Source organism: Populus alba, chromosome 19 (genome assembly GCF_005239225.2).
Source record: "Populus alba chromosome 19, ASM523922v2, whole genome shotgun sequence".
NCBI classification, from domain to species: Eukaryota; Viridiplantae; Streptophyta; class Magnoliopsida; order Malpighiales; family Salicaceae; genus Populus; species Populus alba.
In genome coordinates, this window is record NC_133302.1 from 13809512 (window position 1) to 13825960 (window position 16449).

Below are 16449 nucleotides of genomic sequence, written 5' to 3' on the forward strand. Positions count from 1 at the left end.
TCAGAAAAATATGCCAATAATGTTATTTTATATTTTAAAAATTATTTTTGAGATCAACACTTCAAAATGATTTGAAAATATTAAAAATATATTAATTCCAAAGAAAAATTCAAATTTTATAAAAAACGTTCATCGAATTGTAATAGTAAATATGTCACGTGAAAATATTGCATTACCTTTGAAAGCATCCTATGAAACTTAAATTATTAAGTATAAAATAATAATTGAAATAACTATGTGCCCGGTGAAACAAATAGTTGTTTTAGTTTTTGTATAAATAACCCCGGCCCTCACGCTCAAGACAGCCTCTTAAAAAGCAAAGTTCATCCTCCTCCTCCTCCTCTAGGGTTTTCGCCATTTATTCAAGCCCAATAAATCAAAGCGAAGCAATTATGACAGGAAAGGCTAAGCCAAAGAAGCACACAGCAAAGGAGATCGCTGCAAAAGTAGATGCGGCGACAACAAACAGAGGTGGAGGAAAAGCAGGGCAAGCAGACAGGACAGGACAAGAAAAAGGAGGTCATGCCAAATATGAGTGTCCTCACTGCAAGATAACGGCCCCTGATCTTAAAACCATGCAGATCCATCATGATGCTCGACACCCAAAACTCCCTTTTGAGGAAGAAAAGCTTGCCAATCTTCATGCTGTTCATGTTGCTGATTCTTCCAAACCTCGTCCTGGTGTTAAAGGAAGCCACAAGAAGTGAAGTTTATTACAAGAAATAATAACAATAATAATAGTAATTATTATTATTGTTGTTGTTGTTGTTGCTGCTGTTGTTGTTAATTGTATCTTTTCCCTTTATTTTGGTTTCTGGGTATGTTTGTGGTGTTTGGATAATGTTATGTTTTTTAGGATGATGGTATTGTGAAATAATTTTTTTTTTTAAAATCTTTGATGTCATATGGGTGTTTTCCAAAATTTATTGCTGCTCTCTTCTGATTTGGTTAAATCTTGGATTTTGTTTCCTATACTGTGATGATGATGATGTTATTAGCTGTGCGTGTAATTAAAATCACTAGTTGGCAATTGATAAGCATGAAATTAGCCACGATTGCCAGCGTAGCAGTGTGCTGCCAGGCAAGGAAGCTAGGCAGTCGCTGCTACGGATGAGGGAAAGTTCTTCTTCTTTCTCCTTCTCGATGGTAATTGAATAGCCTTTCTTTGGTGCCTTAGGAATGTCGCTTAGTCTAGTAAGGGCAGCTGGAAGGAGTGGTCTGTTGGTCTGTGAATGAATAGACTAAAAGGAATGGAATCTTGTAGCTTGTTGAGCTGTTATTCACACTTCCAAAATTCAATATCCAGTCCACGGGCTAGAAGTAGGCTTCCAAACACGTGAAGTTCACTATGTTGTTATGTCTTTTGAAATTATGATTTTCATCTGCGTAGCTTGACTTGTTGATTGTGCATTACCGTTTGTGAGAATAGAATATTGCTTATCTTGTGGTGGAAGTGTAATGATGTTCAGAATGCATGTTAATATTTCTCTAGGATGTCTGCTAGTGGAATGTAGAAGATATTTGATTTTGGGTCATAATATGGATTATTTTATTTATCCATTTTGATTATTTTCAGTAATTTTGGGGAAGGAAGTTCAAAATCATCTTGACTGGAGAAGAGGGCTGGCAACTAATTAGGATATTGTCTGCACTTTGGATCATTTAAGTCTTCTACGATATCCTATACAGGTATGCCCCAAGGGGATGACTCTAATAAATGATCAAATACATTCAAGCTAGCTGGATCACATATAGATCCATCATAGTTTCTAGCTTTGGGAAACAAGTCATGGTTTTCTGTAGCTCTTAACTAAGGTGATAATGACAGTATGGCATACCGATTTTCATTTATTTTTGTTTTTTGTTTCCTTTTGGTATACTTTCTATTTGAGTGATTATCTGCATCCTTTTGCTTTCTTAACCTGTGTGAAACCTGTCTTCACACACACAAAATAAATAAATAAAACTTAGAGCTTTGGAGGTTTGTGGTCAATGGTTGAAGGTGGTTTCTGATTACCTGGACCTTTTATTTCAATGATAGTGCTCTTGGTGGTCTGCAGGACTGGTAAAGCAAGCTCACATACACTCTAATATATATGTATGTATCCACGTATGATTGCTCCTTGGTGTATATGTAGATGTTCAATTACTTCACTAAACTCTCATTTAAGTAGTTGTTGTTGGGCAATAATTTTTCTCTTGAACTTGTATGAAACTCAACTAAATATTCTCTAAGGAACTGCATTGTCATGCCCAATTGTTTATAGTGGAAATTATTTCGGAGTTTCTGTAGTGGTGGTGGAAAACTCAAGAGAGTAAGTAATACTTTGACAAAAAAATAATATGATTCTGCACTTAGATAACATTTGGTTAGTGTTTCGAAACAGAAGAGGTGGAGATAGTTAGACATAGGAGAGAAAACGTAGGTGTACAAGATAGAACGACAGTCTCTGAATCTTGTTTGGTTGATGGTGTATAAGACAGAATAAAATATAAAAATATATATTTTACCTTTAATATGTATTACTATGATACTTGTATATTTTAGAAAATAATTAGATATTATTTTTTTAATTTAATTTATATTGAGTGTAGTATAATAACCCTAGTTGTAAAACCTTGACTAGCTTGACGGGTTGATTAGACTTCACTGATATGGGGCTTGGGTCGGTCTGGGTTTAAGAAAAATAGTGAAAGGATTGACTTGGTTTGACCCGATCAAGTCTCAGGTTGACTTGTGATTTGGTTGACCTAGAATAAAAACCAAGTAAAAAAACTTGTTGATCTTTTTTTAAAAAGAAAAATAGGTCAAAACGATGTTGTTTTGATTTTTTTTTTATTTATTGACCCTCTTGACTCTTGTCCTGGGTTGGGGGTTAAAATTATGATAATAATTGTTTTTTATTTTTACATATCTTGGATTGATAATTTTGAAATTAAGAGTTTTCCATGCATATATTAGGATAAAAAATAATAAATATTATTTCTGGAGATACTTTGTGTTCTTTGTACAAAATTCCACTCTAAAATTGTTCTATGAATGAACATATTTTATTGTCATTGTGTTTTCAACCAAAGGCATGCCTTTTATATTTCAGAAAAATAATCAAACACTATATTAAGTCCCTCATGTATAGCAAGGTTGAGAAGTCGTTCATTTTCTTTGTTCTATCCTACGAATGATTCAAAGTGGATGGCCCATGCACTGCTTTTGCAACTTTGAATGAATGTGTTCTATCCCATTAGGGTTAATGTTTTGTAGATTTCATGTCAAAATAGATTGAGCTTGTGTTGACGGGCAAGGTTTTCTCCTCTTTGCTGAAAGAAAAGATTAAGTCGATGGTGCGGTTTTTGGATTGAGGTTTTCTTTGATAAATGTTTAAACTTCACTGTTTTGCTACAGCATGCGTTTAGTAGGGTTTTAAAAGTGTGGTTAGTATTGCGGTAGCTATTATGGTTGTGATTTGAAAAAAATTGTTTTATAAAAAGTATTTTTAGTTGAGGTTGGTATAAAAAAATAGGTGTTTGGTTAAAACTATGGTTGAAATTGAGGTTTAAAGAAAAAGTAGTTTAATGTGTTTAGTTAAGAATGCTTTTAAAATTGAGGATATAAAATAATTTTAAAAAATATATATTAATATTGATGGTTTTAAATTTAAATATTGTAAAATTAATTACTCCTGTTACATCATAAAATAAATAATACTTTATATAAAATATTTTTTATTATTCCATTAAACTATTTATAATTCCATTACATACATAATTTATCAAATAAAAACTATAGTTTTTATAATTATTATCAGACATAAAATTAATATTATTGTGCAAGTAAATTTAATTCATTTCTATACTAGTTTTTCAAGAAAAAAATATTGTTCACATCATGAATGAATTTAATTCTCTAAATTAGTTTTTTTTTAAATAAAAAAAATAATACAATTAACACATAAAAAAAACTGTATGAACAGTGCAGTGAATTGTATTGTTTGTTACTTTTCAAAGTTTACAGTCCGTGAAAAGCATGATTTTATAGCTTTTTTATTTACAGTGTTTTGAACATAAAAATTACATGCGACTATATACAGTAAATTAATTTTTTTCATTACTAAATAGCTGCAGACTGCGTTGTGTTTTAAATAAAATAAAACACAGTTGTAACTGCAACCGCAATAACGTAAACAAATAGAGTCTAAATGTTTTTTTGTATAATCGAAACTGATCGTCAGGGATGTACAGGATGGTGATAAGTTTAAAAATTAATATAATTAATACATTAAAAAAAAACTGTTTGAACAGTGAATTGCATTATTCATTACTTTTCAAAGTTTAGTGGTGAAAAGCAGGATTTTATAGCTTTTTATTTACAGTTTTTGAATACAAAAATACAAAAATTACATGCGTTTATATACAGTAAATTAATTGTTTTCATTACTAAATAGTTGCGGACTGTGTTGTGTTTTAAATAAAACACGGTCATAGTTATAACTGCAATCACATAAACAAACAAACGGAATCTAAATGGTTTTTTTGTATAATCGAAACTGATCGTCAGGGATGTACAGGATGGTGATAAGTTTGAAGATTGATTAAAGTGCACGTTTAGGAGTGTGTCAGATATAAAAAGAGGTGGTGAATCGGGCTAGAAGGGTGGGCCAATGTGTTTAGCATGGTATAAGGAAGTCTAGACGTCTATAGAAAGCTAGGCCAGCACGTGTCTTTCCCTTTTTTTCTTAAAAAAAAAGGCTAACCAAAATAAATGTTGTGTGCGCGTGAAGAAATTTTGGGTATAGTGAAATATGAAAGACTTCCAGTGTTGTGACCGTTGAGTTGGGTTATTTTCAATTGATGAGGGACAGAGAGATCTGTTAGAGAAAGCAATTACAAATTGTGGTGTGAGAGAGAGCAGAAACGCATGAAAAGCAAAAGATAATGCTTTTCATTTTTAATTGAACGCATTTTCTAGTGGGACCCACGTACAAATAACCTGTGGTTCGTGGTTAACCAAACAGCTGTTTATGGCAAACGAGCCGCACTAGCATTACTAAGAACTTCATTAGAATCTTATTAAATTCATTTTCAAATTCAAAATATTCTTTAAAAAATAAAAAATAAAATCTAACTGTCAAAAAATCTAGAATCAAATTAAATAAACAAAATCTTGAGCTTAGATCTATTTTCTGTAAGACGAAATTCAGAAATGCCTAAATGGCATGCCTTTAGGCAAGATACACTTACCAATTTTGGCTTCTTCTTCTTCTTCTTATATATATATATATATATATATATAGAATGTGGTCACCTTCTTATTTAATATGACCTTTTCTCCTCTATCCCAAAACTAAAAAACTAAAAACTTAAAAAAGAAGAAGTTTATGACCTAAATATAAAATCTTAAAATCAAAAGAATAAAAAATGTGTAAATGTAGACTCTTTGGATGAAAAATGATTTTTTTGCATGAAAATGAAAAACTACTTGTTTGTTTTATTTGGTTCTTCTTTTTTAATTGCTTTTTTATACTGTAAATTTAATTTTTATCTTATTAAATTGGCCTCTAATTAAATTTTAAAAGTTGTCAAACACTTTGAATTCATTGAATGTGAAAAAAAAAATCTCAACGAATGAAATATCACCAAACAAAACATGCAAGGATGAATTTGGAAAAAATAATAAAGTTGATTGACAATAATGAAAAATTGTAAAAATAGAATTGTTCATGGAATGATGTTGTCCAGGGTGAGTTTAGGCAAATGAACAAGAATGCATAACAAAAAAAATTGTGCTTGTTATTTTCCAATGTAATGTTGTGAGTGAGTTGTCAAAAAACAATTATTTAGTTATTTTACAATTAAAATAGATATTTACACGGAAGACAACAATTTAAATTCTAGACAGAAAAATACATTTTGCAACATGAATTATTATTTTCTTATTCATGTATTTATTTATGTTTAAATAAAATATTTTTTATTAGCACCACATTTTTTTGGAATTAAAGGCAACAAAATTAAAATAAGGGTTCATAAAAATTAGAAATAATTGAAATAATTAGGGAAAATGAATCCTCTTATATCTAAACTCTTTAAACATAAACTTCTTTTTTAAAAAAAAATAAAATTAGAAGCAATATTTTTTAAATACAAATTTATAATGATCTCAAAAGCCAATTTTAATAATAAGAAAACATTAGAATAATGCCTTGATGTTTGTATAACATTGAAAGGAAAGAAATTAATTATCATGATAAATCATGCCAAAATTCTATTAAAAATAACAAAAAAGGATATTTAATTTCATTTAATGTTGATGAGCAAATTTTTATTCTTCTTGCATACCAAGTATATAATAATTAAAAACTAATTAATTAATATTATCATAAAAACCTGAAATAATTTTTAAAAAACAATAACAAAAATAAATAATAATTTTAATTGTTTTATTATGGTGTATTTGAATGAAAATTAAAGAAAAAAAGACTGAAGGGCTAAGAAAGAGATCAGGTGCTTGACCCTAAAAGGTTGGGCTCGTATGCCTAGCTCAATAGAAGAAAAAAAAAAAAACCAAGGCTTGTGCACTCAATCTTCCTTCCCTTTATTCTTTTTTCTTTTTTGTTAAACTAGATGTTTTATAAAAAAAAAAAAATAAGAATAAACATGCGAAGCATCATTTATAGCAACAAATAACTGCATTGTCTATTAGTAAAGTTTTTGGTAGTTATAAAGTTAGGTTATGAGTTTTATAAACTCTAAAATTCATTTCTCAACCATTCTTCCATCTAAAAACACCAAAGAAACACCGTAAGTATCTTATTAAACCTATTTCAAACCTCCAAACACCTTTAAATTGATCAAAATTAAAAAAAATAATTAAATCAAAAAATATTTTTTAAGCATCTAATTTACTTTTTCTGGCAAGATGAAAGTCCTATATCATACCAATGGCACTTCTCTAGTCAAGAGGAACTTATTTTTTAATAGCTGGAATGTGGCCAATCGACTACTTTCTCTCTCACCCTTTTTTTCTTTGATGATTTTTTCTCTCATTTCTAAAAAAATAAGGATTGGAATGTAAAAAAAAATGAAGCTTGGAACCTAAACTTAAAAAAATAACATTGAAGGTGTCATAATTTGATTTTTTTATTATTATTTTATTAACATCTTTTAAGAAAATCCAAAAAATATATATATATATACTTTTGATGTATTTGTGTTATTTTCAGCGTTTTCAATATCTTTTAAAAAGAAGTCAAAATTCAAACTTATTTTCAACGTGTTTAACTATCAACGCATCCATTTTCAAAATCATTGTTTATTTTTCTTATCGAGTCAGCATTGATGTTGTCTTTTTTAAAAATATCAAAATATAAAAACCTAATAAAAAATATATGGACAAGGGGGATCTTGAGAGAAAAATCACATAGAAAAAATAAAAAAGAAATGAAATATATAGAAATCAATAAAATACTTAGAATACAATTGAAGCAAAGGTGAAAGATTGTGTTTTAAAGAAGGAATGAGGGCAATGTAGATCAATTTATGATAAAATAAAAATAAAAAAAAAAAAAAAAAAAAGAAGCTGAAAATCAAGAGAAAAAAAGGAAAGAATCCAAAGAGGGAATTGACATTCTCTTTACAAGATAAACGTTCAAACTTTGATGAAAGGGTGAAGCTCTATGAGCACACCCCTTTTCTTTTTATTTTGCCTTTTAAATTGCAGCTCATAGTGTTTGTTAAGCATATTTTAAAGTTATTATGTTGTTTAAAAATCATGATTCTTGTTTTGAGATGGTTAAGCATGCCTTGAATATAACTTGTATATGTTCAAGTTTTGTTTAATTGCTCTATTTTGATGTGTTATAATATGATAATAGAATGATAAATGTTAGTATAGAATGTTGTTTTGCATGCTTTGATGTTTAGTTAATCAATTTTTTGAAGTCATGATAAGTTGCTTTAAGTTTTGAAATTCTTGTGGTTTAGGTTAATTTAGGTTAGCTTGTTGGGTTTATTGAAGTTGTAGATATGTTGTTTAAGCTTCAAGATAGTGAGTTTAATCAATAGAACAAAACGGGATTAAGAAAATGTTATTTTTGCTTCTTATAAGTATTTAACTTTGCTTACTATTTTGTCTTTAATTCTTTATTTCGTTTTGTTTTCAGCATGTTTAAGCTTTGGTTGCTAAGTTTAAGCTATTTTCTAAACTCCTTTTGCTTCTCTTTTGAAGTTTGCCTTTACTGGACATTTATAGGTTTGATAGCATTTCTAGTTTGGCATTCATTCGTTGAACTTTCTCTTAGTCATTGATTTTTATGTCTTTTTTATTGATTGATGGTTCTTACATATATACATGCATATTTGTTGATCATTAATCTACGGTTTTTGGCTTAAAAACACTGATTTAATGGCTTTTGATGTTCGTTTCTTTCATTGTTTTTTGCATAAATTTGATTAATCGTGATGATTTGGTGTTTGTTGTGATGATTCAACTTCAAAATCTTGCTTGAATGTTGTTTTCATATATGTTTGTGCTTTCAATTTGATGTAATACGACCTGTTATTGAGATGTTTCTGGGGTCATCCTTGTATTTTTTGTGTTCTTAACCGTATTCAAATGTTTTTTTTTCTCTTTGATATTTGTTATTTCTTTTATGATTTTGGGTCTTGTTTGTGGGCTTGGGCCAGGAAGTCAAGCCCACGAAACTAAGCTGATTTCATTTATGTTAAGACAATGTTTGGATGTCTTAAAGTTTTTAAAAGAAAAAAAACACTATATTTAGTCCTTCAAGTATCTATAAAAACTCAAGTTTTTAGTTAAGAACGTATTTGACAAACATGTCATCCTGATTTTTAATCAATGTTTATTTTCTTATTTTTTTTGTGTTTTTGTAAAAGAAACCATCAAATAATTTTTAAAAAGTTCTGAAAACATTCGGGGACTATTTTAAAATTATTTATGGGATCTCTTACATGTTTTCTAACCATTATATTTAATATTTGGGTTGTAAGCTTGCATTGTAAAATACTGACCTGATATTAAATATTTATTTTTAAAAAAAAATTTAGAAATACAAAAATACTTTCTTATTTGTTTGCATATAACCAAGTTCTAAAATTTTCATACATATTTTATAAAAAATAAAAATAAAAATTGAATTTCATTATACTTGGAAAAATACAAAAAAAAAAAAAACTCACATAATAGATACCCATTAGGATTTGACCAAGAATCTTAAAAAACACCACAAAAATCATTATGTTTAAATTTATGATATGTATTTTACATAATTTTTGGGTTTTAGAATAGTTAAGTTTTAGCCTGATAAGATAAGAACCTTTTCACCAAGAATTTTTTTTTTTTTTTAAAAAAAAACTTTAGAATGACCAACAAATAGAAATATAACTTAAAAAAAAAAACAATTAATAAATAATGTAACTTATCATAGGTAGGGTGCATTAAGGGTGATACTTTTTTCTCATGCACAACTAGTCCATTCACCCAGATTCTTGCATACCATTATGTTTTCTAGTGATCATAATATTATGTGACGACTCTTAGATCTTTCAAATCATATTTTTATTAATTTAAAACTCCCTTTGACCCATAAGTCAGATCTGCCATTTGATGCTATACACGCCACGATAAAAGGGACCAAATATGCATAAATCAAGTCTTTAGGGATGAAAATGATGTTTTTCGCGCAAAAAAAAAAACCCTATTTATTTTTTGTTTTGTTTTTATTTTGGTCTTTCTTCTTTTAAATTATTTTTAATACTACAAATTTAAATCTTATCTCATCAAATTGACCTCTAATTTAATTATGAATTTAATTCTCAAGAACATGTATAGAATATAAACCAAAGGTTAACTACTTGATTGGTTAAACTTTTTTTTATTATTAAAATTAGTTATGATTAATTAACGTAAACGAAAACAATACAAGAAAGACAATAAACACAAACAATATAAAATTATGTTGAATATGGTCACCGCACAAAAACTCTAATTCAAAATTTTAATACTAAATATTTTCTCTTCAAATAGTCTTTTAAAACTCAAACTAAACAACAATATTTATACGAGTCCTAGGACTAAACCACATAAGAAAAAATAATATTATTAAATATAGTAATTCTGATTGAAAATAAGAAGAATAAAAACACCATAAAGAAAAATATTTCTAAACTAAATAAAAATAAAAATAACTAAGGAAACAAATAACTTCCCTTTAAAATCCTCTTGCATAAGTCTTTCTTGGTTGAAAAGAACTTATAATTGAGTTCAAATTATTTTTGTCTTAATCTTGTGGATATCTAGTCAATACTCTTTAACCTTTTTTTTTTTTATTTGCTTCAAGTGAATAACAATTTTAGATATCAATTTCAATTCTTTCACATTAAATTTTGCATAAATAACATCAATTGATAAATGACTTCTCTTCCACTTGCTTTGAAAGTAATGAATTGCAAATCTCAAACTTATTTAATTAACATGTGTTATATCCACAGAACTTTTGAACAAAATTACTTTTATAATAATAAACTTGTAATTAAAAGGATCATCATAACATATATCAATAAAAAAACTTCGCTAAGCACATTTCATATTCTTTTTATACTCAACTTTTAACTTATCAATAAAAATAATATTGATGATATAATTATTGTCATTATTTATGTTGTCATTACAAAGATAAACATCACTAAAATAAATATTATAAATTAGTGGAGAATACCAATCAACATCTATCTCAACATAAAAGAGATTACCAAAATCTCTATAATAATCATCTTGATCAAAAAGATACCTTCTATAGTCATGCCTCTAAAACAGGTTCTCAAAACTAGCTATGGATTTGTGATCACAATCATCTAGTTTTCTCTTTTGCATCACTACTAATTGAAGAGATAATTATTCAACTTTCTTTTAATACTAGGAATTATCTGGCTCTGATATCAATTGACATAAATTGAAACAACATAAAAAAGATAACAAACATAAGCAATAAATAATTTTGTGGAATAAAGCCACCACATAAAAACTTTAATTCAAAATTTTATCATTGAACATTTTCTTTTTAAATTGTTTTTTTTTAATAAAACTAAATAATAATATTTATACTAGTCATAGTCCAATATTGTATAATAAAAAAATAAAAATCCTAAATTGAGTTATTCGTATTTTAAATAGGAAGAATAAAAGCATCATAAAGAATAAGATTTTCCTAAGCAAAATAAGAATAAAACTAAGAAAACAAATAATTTTCCCTAAAAATCTTTTTACATGATTGATTCTATCTATGTTTATTGTTGTGATTTTTGTAATAATCTATCCACTTTATGCTTTAAGAATGTTTGGTTTTAAACTTTTGTAAAGGTTACTAGTTTGAATGACTGAGTTGAGAATCAAACTAGCATACTAGCAAAAGTGGTCATTTATGAATATTGTTTTAAAAAAAGAGTATTGTTTATTTTAATTATTAGCAAAATAACATAGTTTCTACATGTCATAATTATGAAACGTGATATTCAAGCTTGTTGCTATTCAAAATTATGACATTTCAAAAAAAATAATGAAATGTCGCACATGAATAGAGAGGAGAGAGAGAGAGAATATATATATATATATATATATATATATATATATATATATATATATATATATATAAACTCTAGAGACATACTGAAACTTCAATTACAACACAACATGTATTATTTGAAAGATCTCAACGAGATGAATCTAACAACACTAAGAAAAGTCATCAACGGTGACCCAAGTGTTCCACACTTACGGTTCAAAGGTGGCGGGTGACTCATCATTGGTAATATTTTTTGGTGTCATTGGATTCGTCTTATTGAAATCTTTTCAAAGATACCAATATGTTACAATCAAAGTTTCATAGCCTGATTTATGCACATCATAATAAATAAAATTTCTTTAAGCACTGGTGCTCAAAGAAAAATTGCAAGAAAGTTAGTAAACCAATGGTAAAATCTTGTATTATTGTCCGTTCTAACAATTATGTATCATTTTCTATTGTTATTATTTTAAAAATCATGTCCATTAAACCAATTAAACCAAGCCCGAGAAAGACTTATTAAATGGATAAAAAAAAACCTAATAGTAATTATCCAAAACTAAGAGTAATTTTAAAATGAACGGAAGGCTATTTTAGTAAAAACAAAATAGAATAAAAGCACACTTCAAGTCTTAGTTATCAAATCTAGCTCAGGAGTTGACCTAGACAAGGAGTCGGGTCTCGGGTTACACGAGTTGACCTAGGTCACCTTAGAAAACTTTAAAAAAATAATTGAGTTTTTTAATATTTTACATGAAATTTTTTCAAAATAATTCATGTGGATGTAAGTTATACATATTGTAAATAATGAAGTTTTAGAGATTATTTCAAAAGTTTTTTTTATCTCATATTTAAAAAAATATTATATTTTCCTTTTAAGTTGAGGTATTTAAACCAAAAAGATTTATTATTTCATATTGAAAAAACATAATTTTTTTCTTTGTGAATAAAGAGTATATATATACTAATGGGCTTTCAATTACATATTGAAAAAATAAAATTTTCTTGTATTGGTTATATAGTGAACTTTAATATGAGTTAGTAACCAAAAAAAAAAAAAAGATAATAGGTTTGCACACAAAAAGATTGGACTGAGTAAGAGGAAAACTTTTGTTGCCTTCCATGCACGCGAAGTAACACCTATGCTTTCTCAACCTTAACTTTTGCCTTTGTTTATAATTTGTTCTTGTCCATCTATAACTAAAATTACTATTTTTTTTTTTGTTCCTCGTTTAACTAGAACCACTAATTGTTTATTTTGTCCCTCCTTTAATTAAAACCGCTATTACAAGAAGAAGAAAAAAAGTCAATTTAATCAAAGAAAAAGTTGACATAAAAAAGTTTATAACAGGTTTTGTTGGGACACTTAGGTCATAGGTTGAACCAATGGGTTAGGTAGAATTCACTAGCCAATTGCTTGTCCAATTTTTACCTTCTTCAGACCCGGCCAATCCACAGGGTTACCTAAGTCCCAGGTCAACATCCCGGATCGAGCTAGGTCTAATAACTATACTATATGGCTTTACAATTTTTTTAGATTTCTTTCTTTTTCTTTGAAAAGGTTTCGTATTTTTCACAAGGATTTTGATGTAGTCCCCCCCTCTCTCTCTCTCTCTCTCTCTATATATATATATATATATATATATATATTAATTAGGTTCTTTATCAGTATAATATATTAAATCACTGCAAGCAAAGTCTTATTTAATCACAAACCATTCATCTGTTAACACCATTAAGACTTAATGAATGACCAATGAAATGGCAACATGGAAAACATTACCGCCAAAAAAAATTTATCATGTTATGTTTAATTTATTACCCGTCAAGTCCTAACGACTTTAACAAATGGAGATCTGTTATTACATGGACAAAATGAAATTTATGTTGATAAAAAAAAATCTAATAAATTATTTCTATTAATAAAAAGATGAATTAACCAAAGCTAAAAAAAAAACTTGAAAAAAAATTGTATTATACGAGTGAATATATTATTCACTAAAACACAATATTTTCACCATTTTGTTCTTCCAACTTAAAAAAAAATTGAATTTAAGGTAAAATAGTTTTTTTAACGAGTACCCATTAGTCATTGTTTATTTGTACAAGAGCAATTGATTTTTATAATTTAAAGGTGAAAAGTTAAATGATTGTGTTATCTTTAAAGATAAATAAAAAAATAACTTATATGGAATGGTTTTTAAATTATTTTTAATTTACAATCATAGTGAAATTACTCTGATACCATTTGAACCAAAATTTTTAAAACTATTGTCCAAGGGAATTTTAGTTTTTTTATCTTGATTTTTTTTGTAATAACCAATATGAATAAAAGTTAGTTTGGTCTTTTTAGGATATTAAAATAATTAAGAAAAAAGGGGTTGATGTTTGAAAATCACGTGCTAGAGTTGCGGGAGGGTTGTTTTGTTGAAGCAGCGTTGCGGCCTTCTTTGTTGACTAAAAATGGCTGACCATTGTGTCTTCAAAACTGTCGAGTGGAGGTGCTTTCATTGGGTAGTGTGTGTATGATGGTTCATGTGGGTTAGGCAACAAGATTTTTTCTTTCTCAAAGCCTCAGGATTCACGTTGACCCAATCAAATTTAAAAGGTTTCCTTTCTTTTTGCTTTGTTTATCAAAATAGTCCTTATTTTTTTTAATTATACTTTGTTTGTTTTAATTTTTCTTTTTTCTTTTCAATTTCATCCCTTGAAAAAATTAAAAAGTGTCCTCTCATTTTATTTATTTATTTATTTTAATTATAGTTCTTGTTCTTTTAATTACTCATTTCTTGTTTTAAATTCTTTTTTTTCTTTATTTTTTCTTTTCAATTTTATTCCTTGATATTTAATTTAATTGGATTTTTTATACCAGTTTTAATTCTCATGTTTTTTATTGTAATTTTTCACATTATTTTTTTTTTAATTGACTCGATTCACGGGTCTACCATGCTAACTTGAATTGGTTTGAGTCTTTGAAACCATTTTTATTTTATTTTAGTGTATAATTTAATTTTTATGTTGAGAAAAAAATTTTAAACTCTTTTAATTATTATTTTTGTGTGTTTTGAAAAACAAATTAGGTTAGTCCAACCAATATGCTTGGGCACCTGCATGCCTTTGCCTCCTTGTTTTAGTTCCATTGGTTTTGTTTTGTCCTTTTTTATTATTGTTTTCATTCGATTTCATTATTTAAATTTAGTTTTTCATTGAATCTTTTGTTAGATTTTTTGCAATAAAAATAAGTAGGTCTTTTGAATTTTTTTATGGTGTTTTCTAGTTAAAATATTATTTAATTTAGTGTACGTCCTATTTTTTTTTTTTCTTTTGATGTTTTTTCAACCCCTTAAAATTAAAAAAAAAAAATTGTTTCATTGTTAGTTTGTTTTTTAAAAGGTTTTTTTTTTTATTTGACTTGAGATATAAAACCCTCTTTTTATTATCAAACTTCGTTTTAAAAGAAAAACCCCGCGACATATATTGGGTCTACAATTAGTTATATCGAAAGTCATTTTTTATGGAACCCATACATGTATCAAATTATATTTTTTCAAGTTTCTTTTTTTTTTTCAAGATCTCACACTCAAGTCATAACTCGTATATGCTAAGTTAGAGAAAACTCAATTGAGTTGTCCATATTTAAATGAATGGATGTCATAGATGGTCTAACTAGGACTAGGCGCCAAGTTGTACCGAAGACTTTTGATAAACTAATTGAGATTTTTTTCATGTTAGAACCACTTTATATATATGATTGTTATTATTATAACTAAAAATTGTGGTTTAAAATATATTTAAAATATTTTAGTTGTTATTGTTATAAATGACATTTAGGTGAACATGGGATTAAAAAAAAGGAATGGTTGCCTAATTTCTATTAGAGAATTAAGACAAGTATAAATTATTTTATAGAAATTTTATGGTAAGAAGCCGAAGACATAATAGGAGAACAACCATTTATCAAAGACGCCATACATGAAATTTTATGGTTCAAAACTGATCGATTTCAATTCGATTTAGTTTTTTTAAGAATAAAAACCAGTTTAAACCGGTTTGGCTCGGTTTTTTTTTTATATGGGTTTGGTTTGATTTTTTTGATTAAGCTTATAAAAACCAAAAATAAACCGAACTGCTCAGTTTTTTTTTCAAAAATTTTAATCGGTTTAATTGGTTTTTTTCATGATTTTTTTTTCAATTATTTTTTAAGTTTTAATCGATTTTTTTAGTTTAATTAGTTTTTCTGTTTACCCCTACTTTATAGGTCTAATTAGGTCGTAAAATAAGCATGAGAGATATGAGAAGGATAAAAAAAAAAAGCTTTAAGCATGAAAACTTACTCATAGATGGTCATGAAATGAAATTTTTTTAACAAACAAATCATATATAAACAAAAATAAAAACAGATAATTATTATATAAAGATAGAATAATGACAACCATTTAATAATAAGCTGGTTATTACAAATTATTGTTTGTAAATAATTATTTCATAATGAACTTATAATTGTGATATCTCATATGACAAATTTGCATTAGACAGGAAATAAATAATGTCAATCACTTAATTAGAAGTTCATTAATGCAAATTATTGTACATGAATAATTACTTGACGATGAACACAATTAAAATATGTTTTTTAAATAAACATATGCAAGAGTTAAATAATCTACATATGTCGAAGGTATATGTGTACACATAGAAAGCCATCTTAAGACCGAGGCACCCTCAAGCAGCAAGTCCAACATGCACACAAAAAAAAAGGTTATCTATAATAATAAAACATAGGATATTCTTTGTCATATCAACATCTGACATTAATGTTAAGACCGACCTTTAAGGGTTGGATGAATAAATAATAATACAAGAAAATAGTTGC

The 16449-nt window shown here is 27.3% G+C and overlaps 1 protein-coding gene across 1 annotated transcript; it reads left to right on the forward strand.

Annotated features, from left to right (window-relative positions):
* The first annotated feature begins 290 nt into the window (after positions 1 to 290).
* LOC118028919 (protein METHYLENE BLUE SENSITIVITY 1) lies at positions 291 to 1851 on the forward strand. Its single transcript, XM_035032673.2, has 2 exons — positions 291 to 703; positions 1577 to 1851. Exons 1-2 carry the CDS (start codon positions 393 to 395, stop codon positions 1608 to 1610), a joined length of 345 nt encoding a protein of 114 aa, XP_034888564.1. The 5' UTR covers positions 291 to 392; the 3' UTR covers positions 1611 to 1851.
* Positions 1852 to 16449: the final 14598 nt, after the last annotated feature.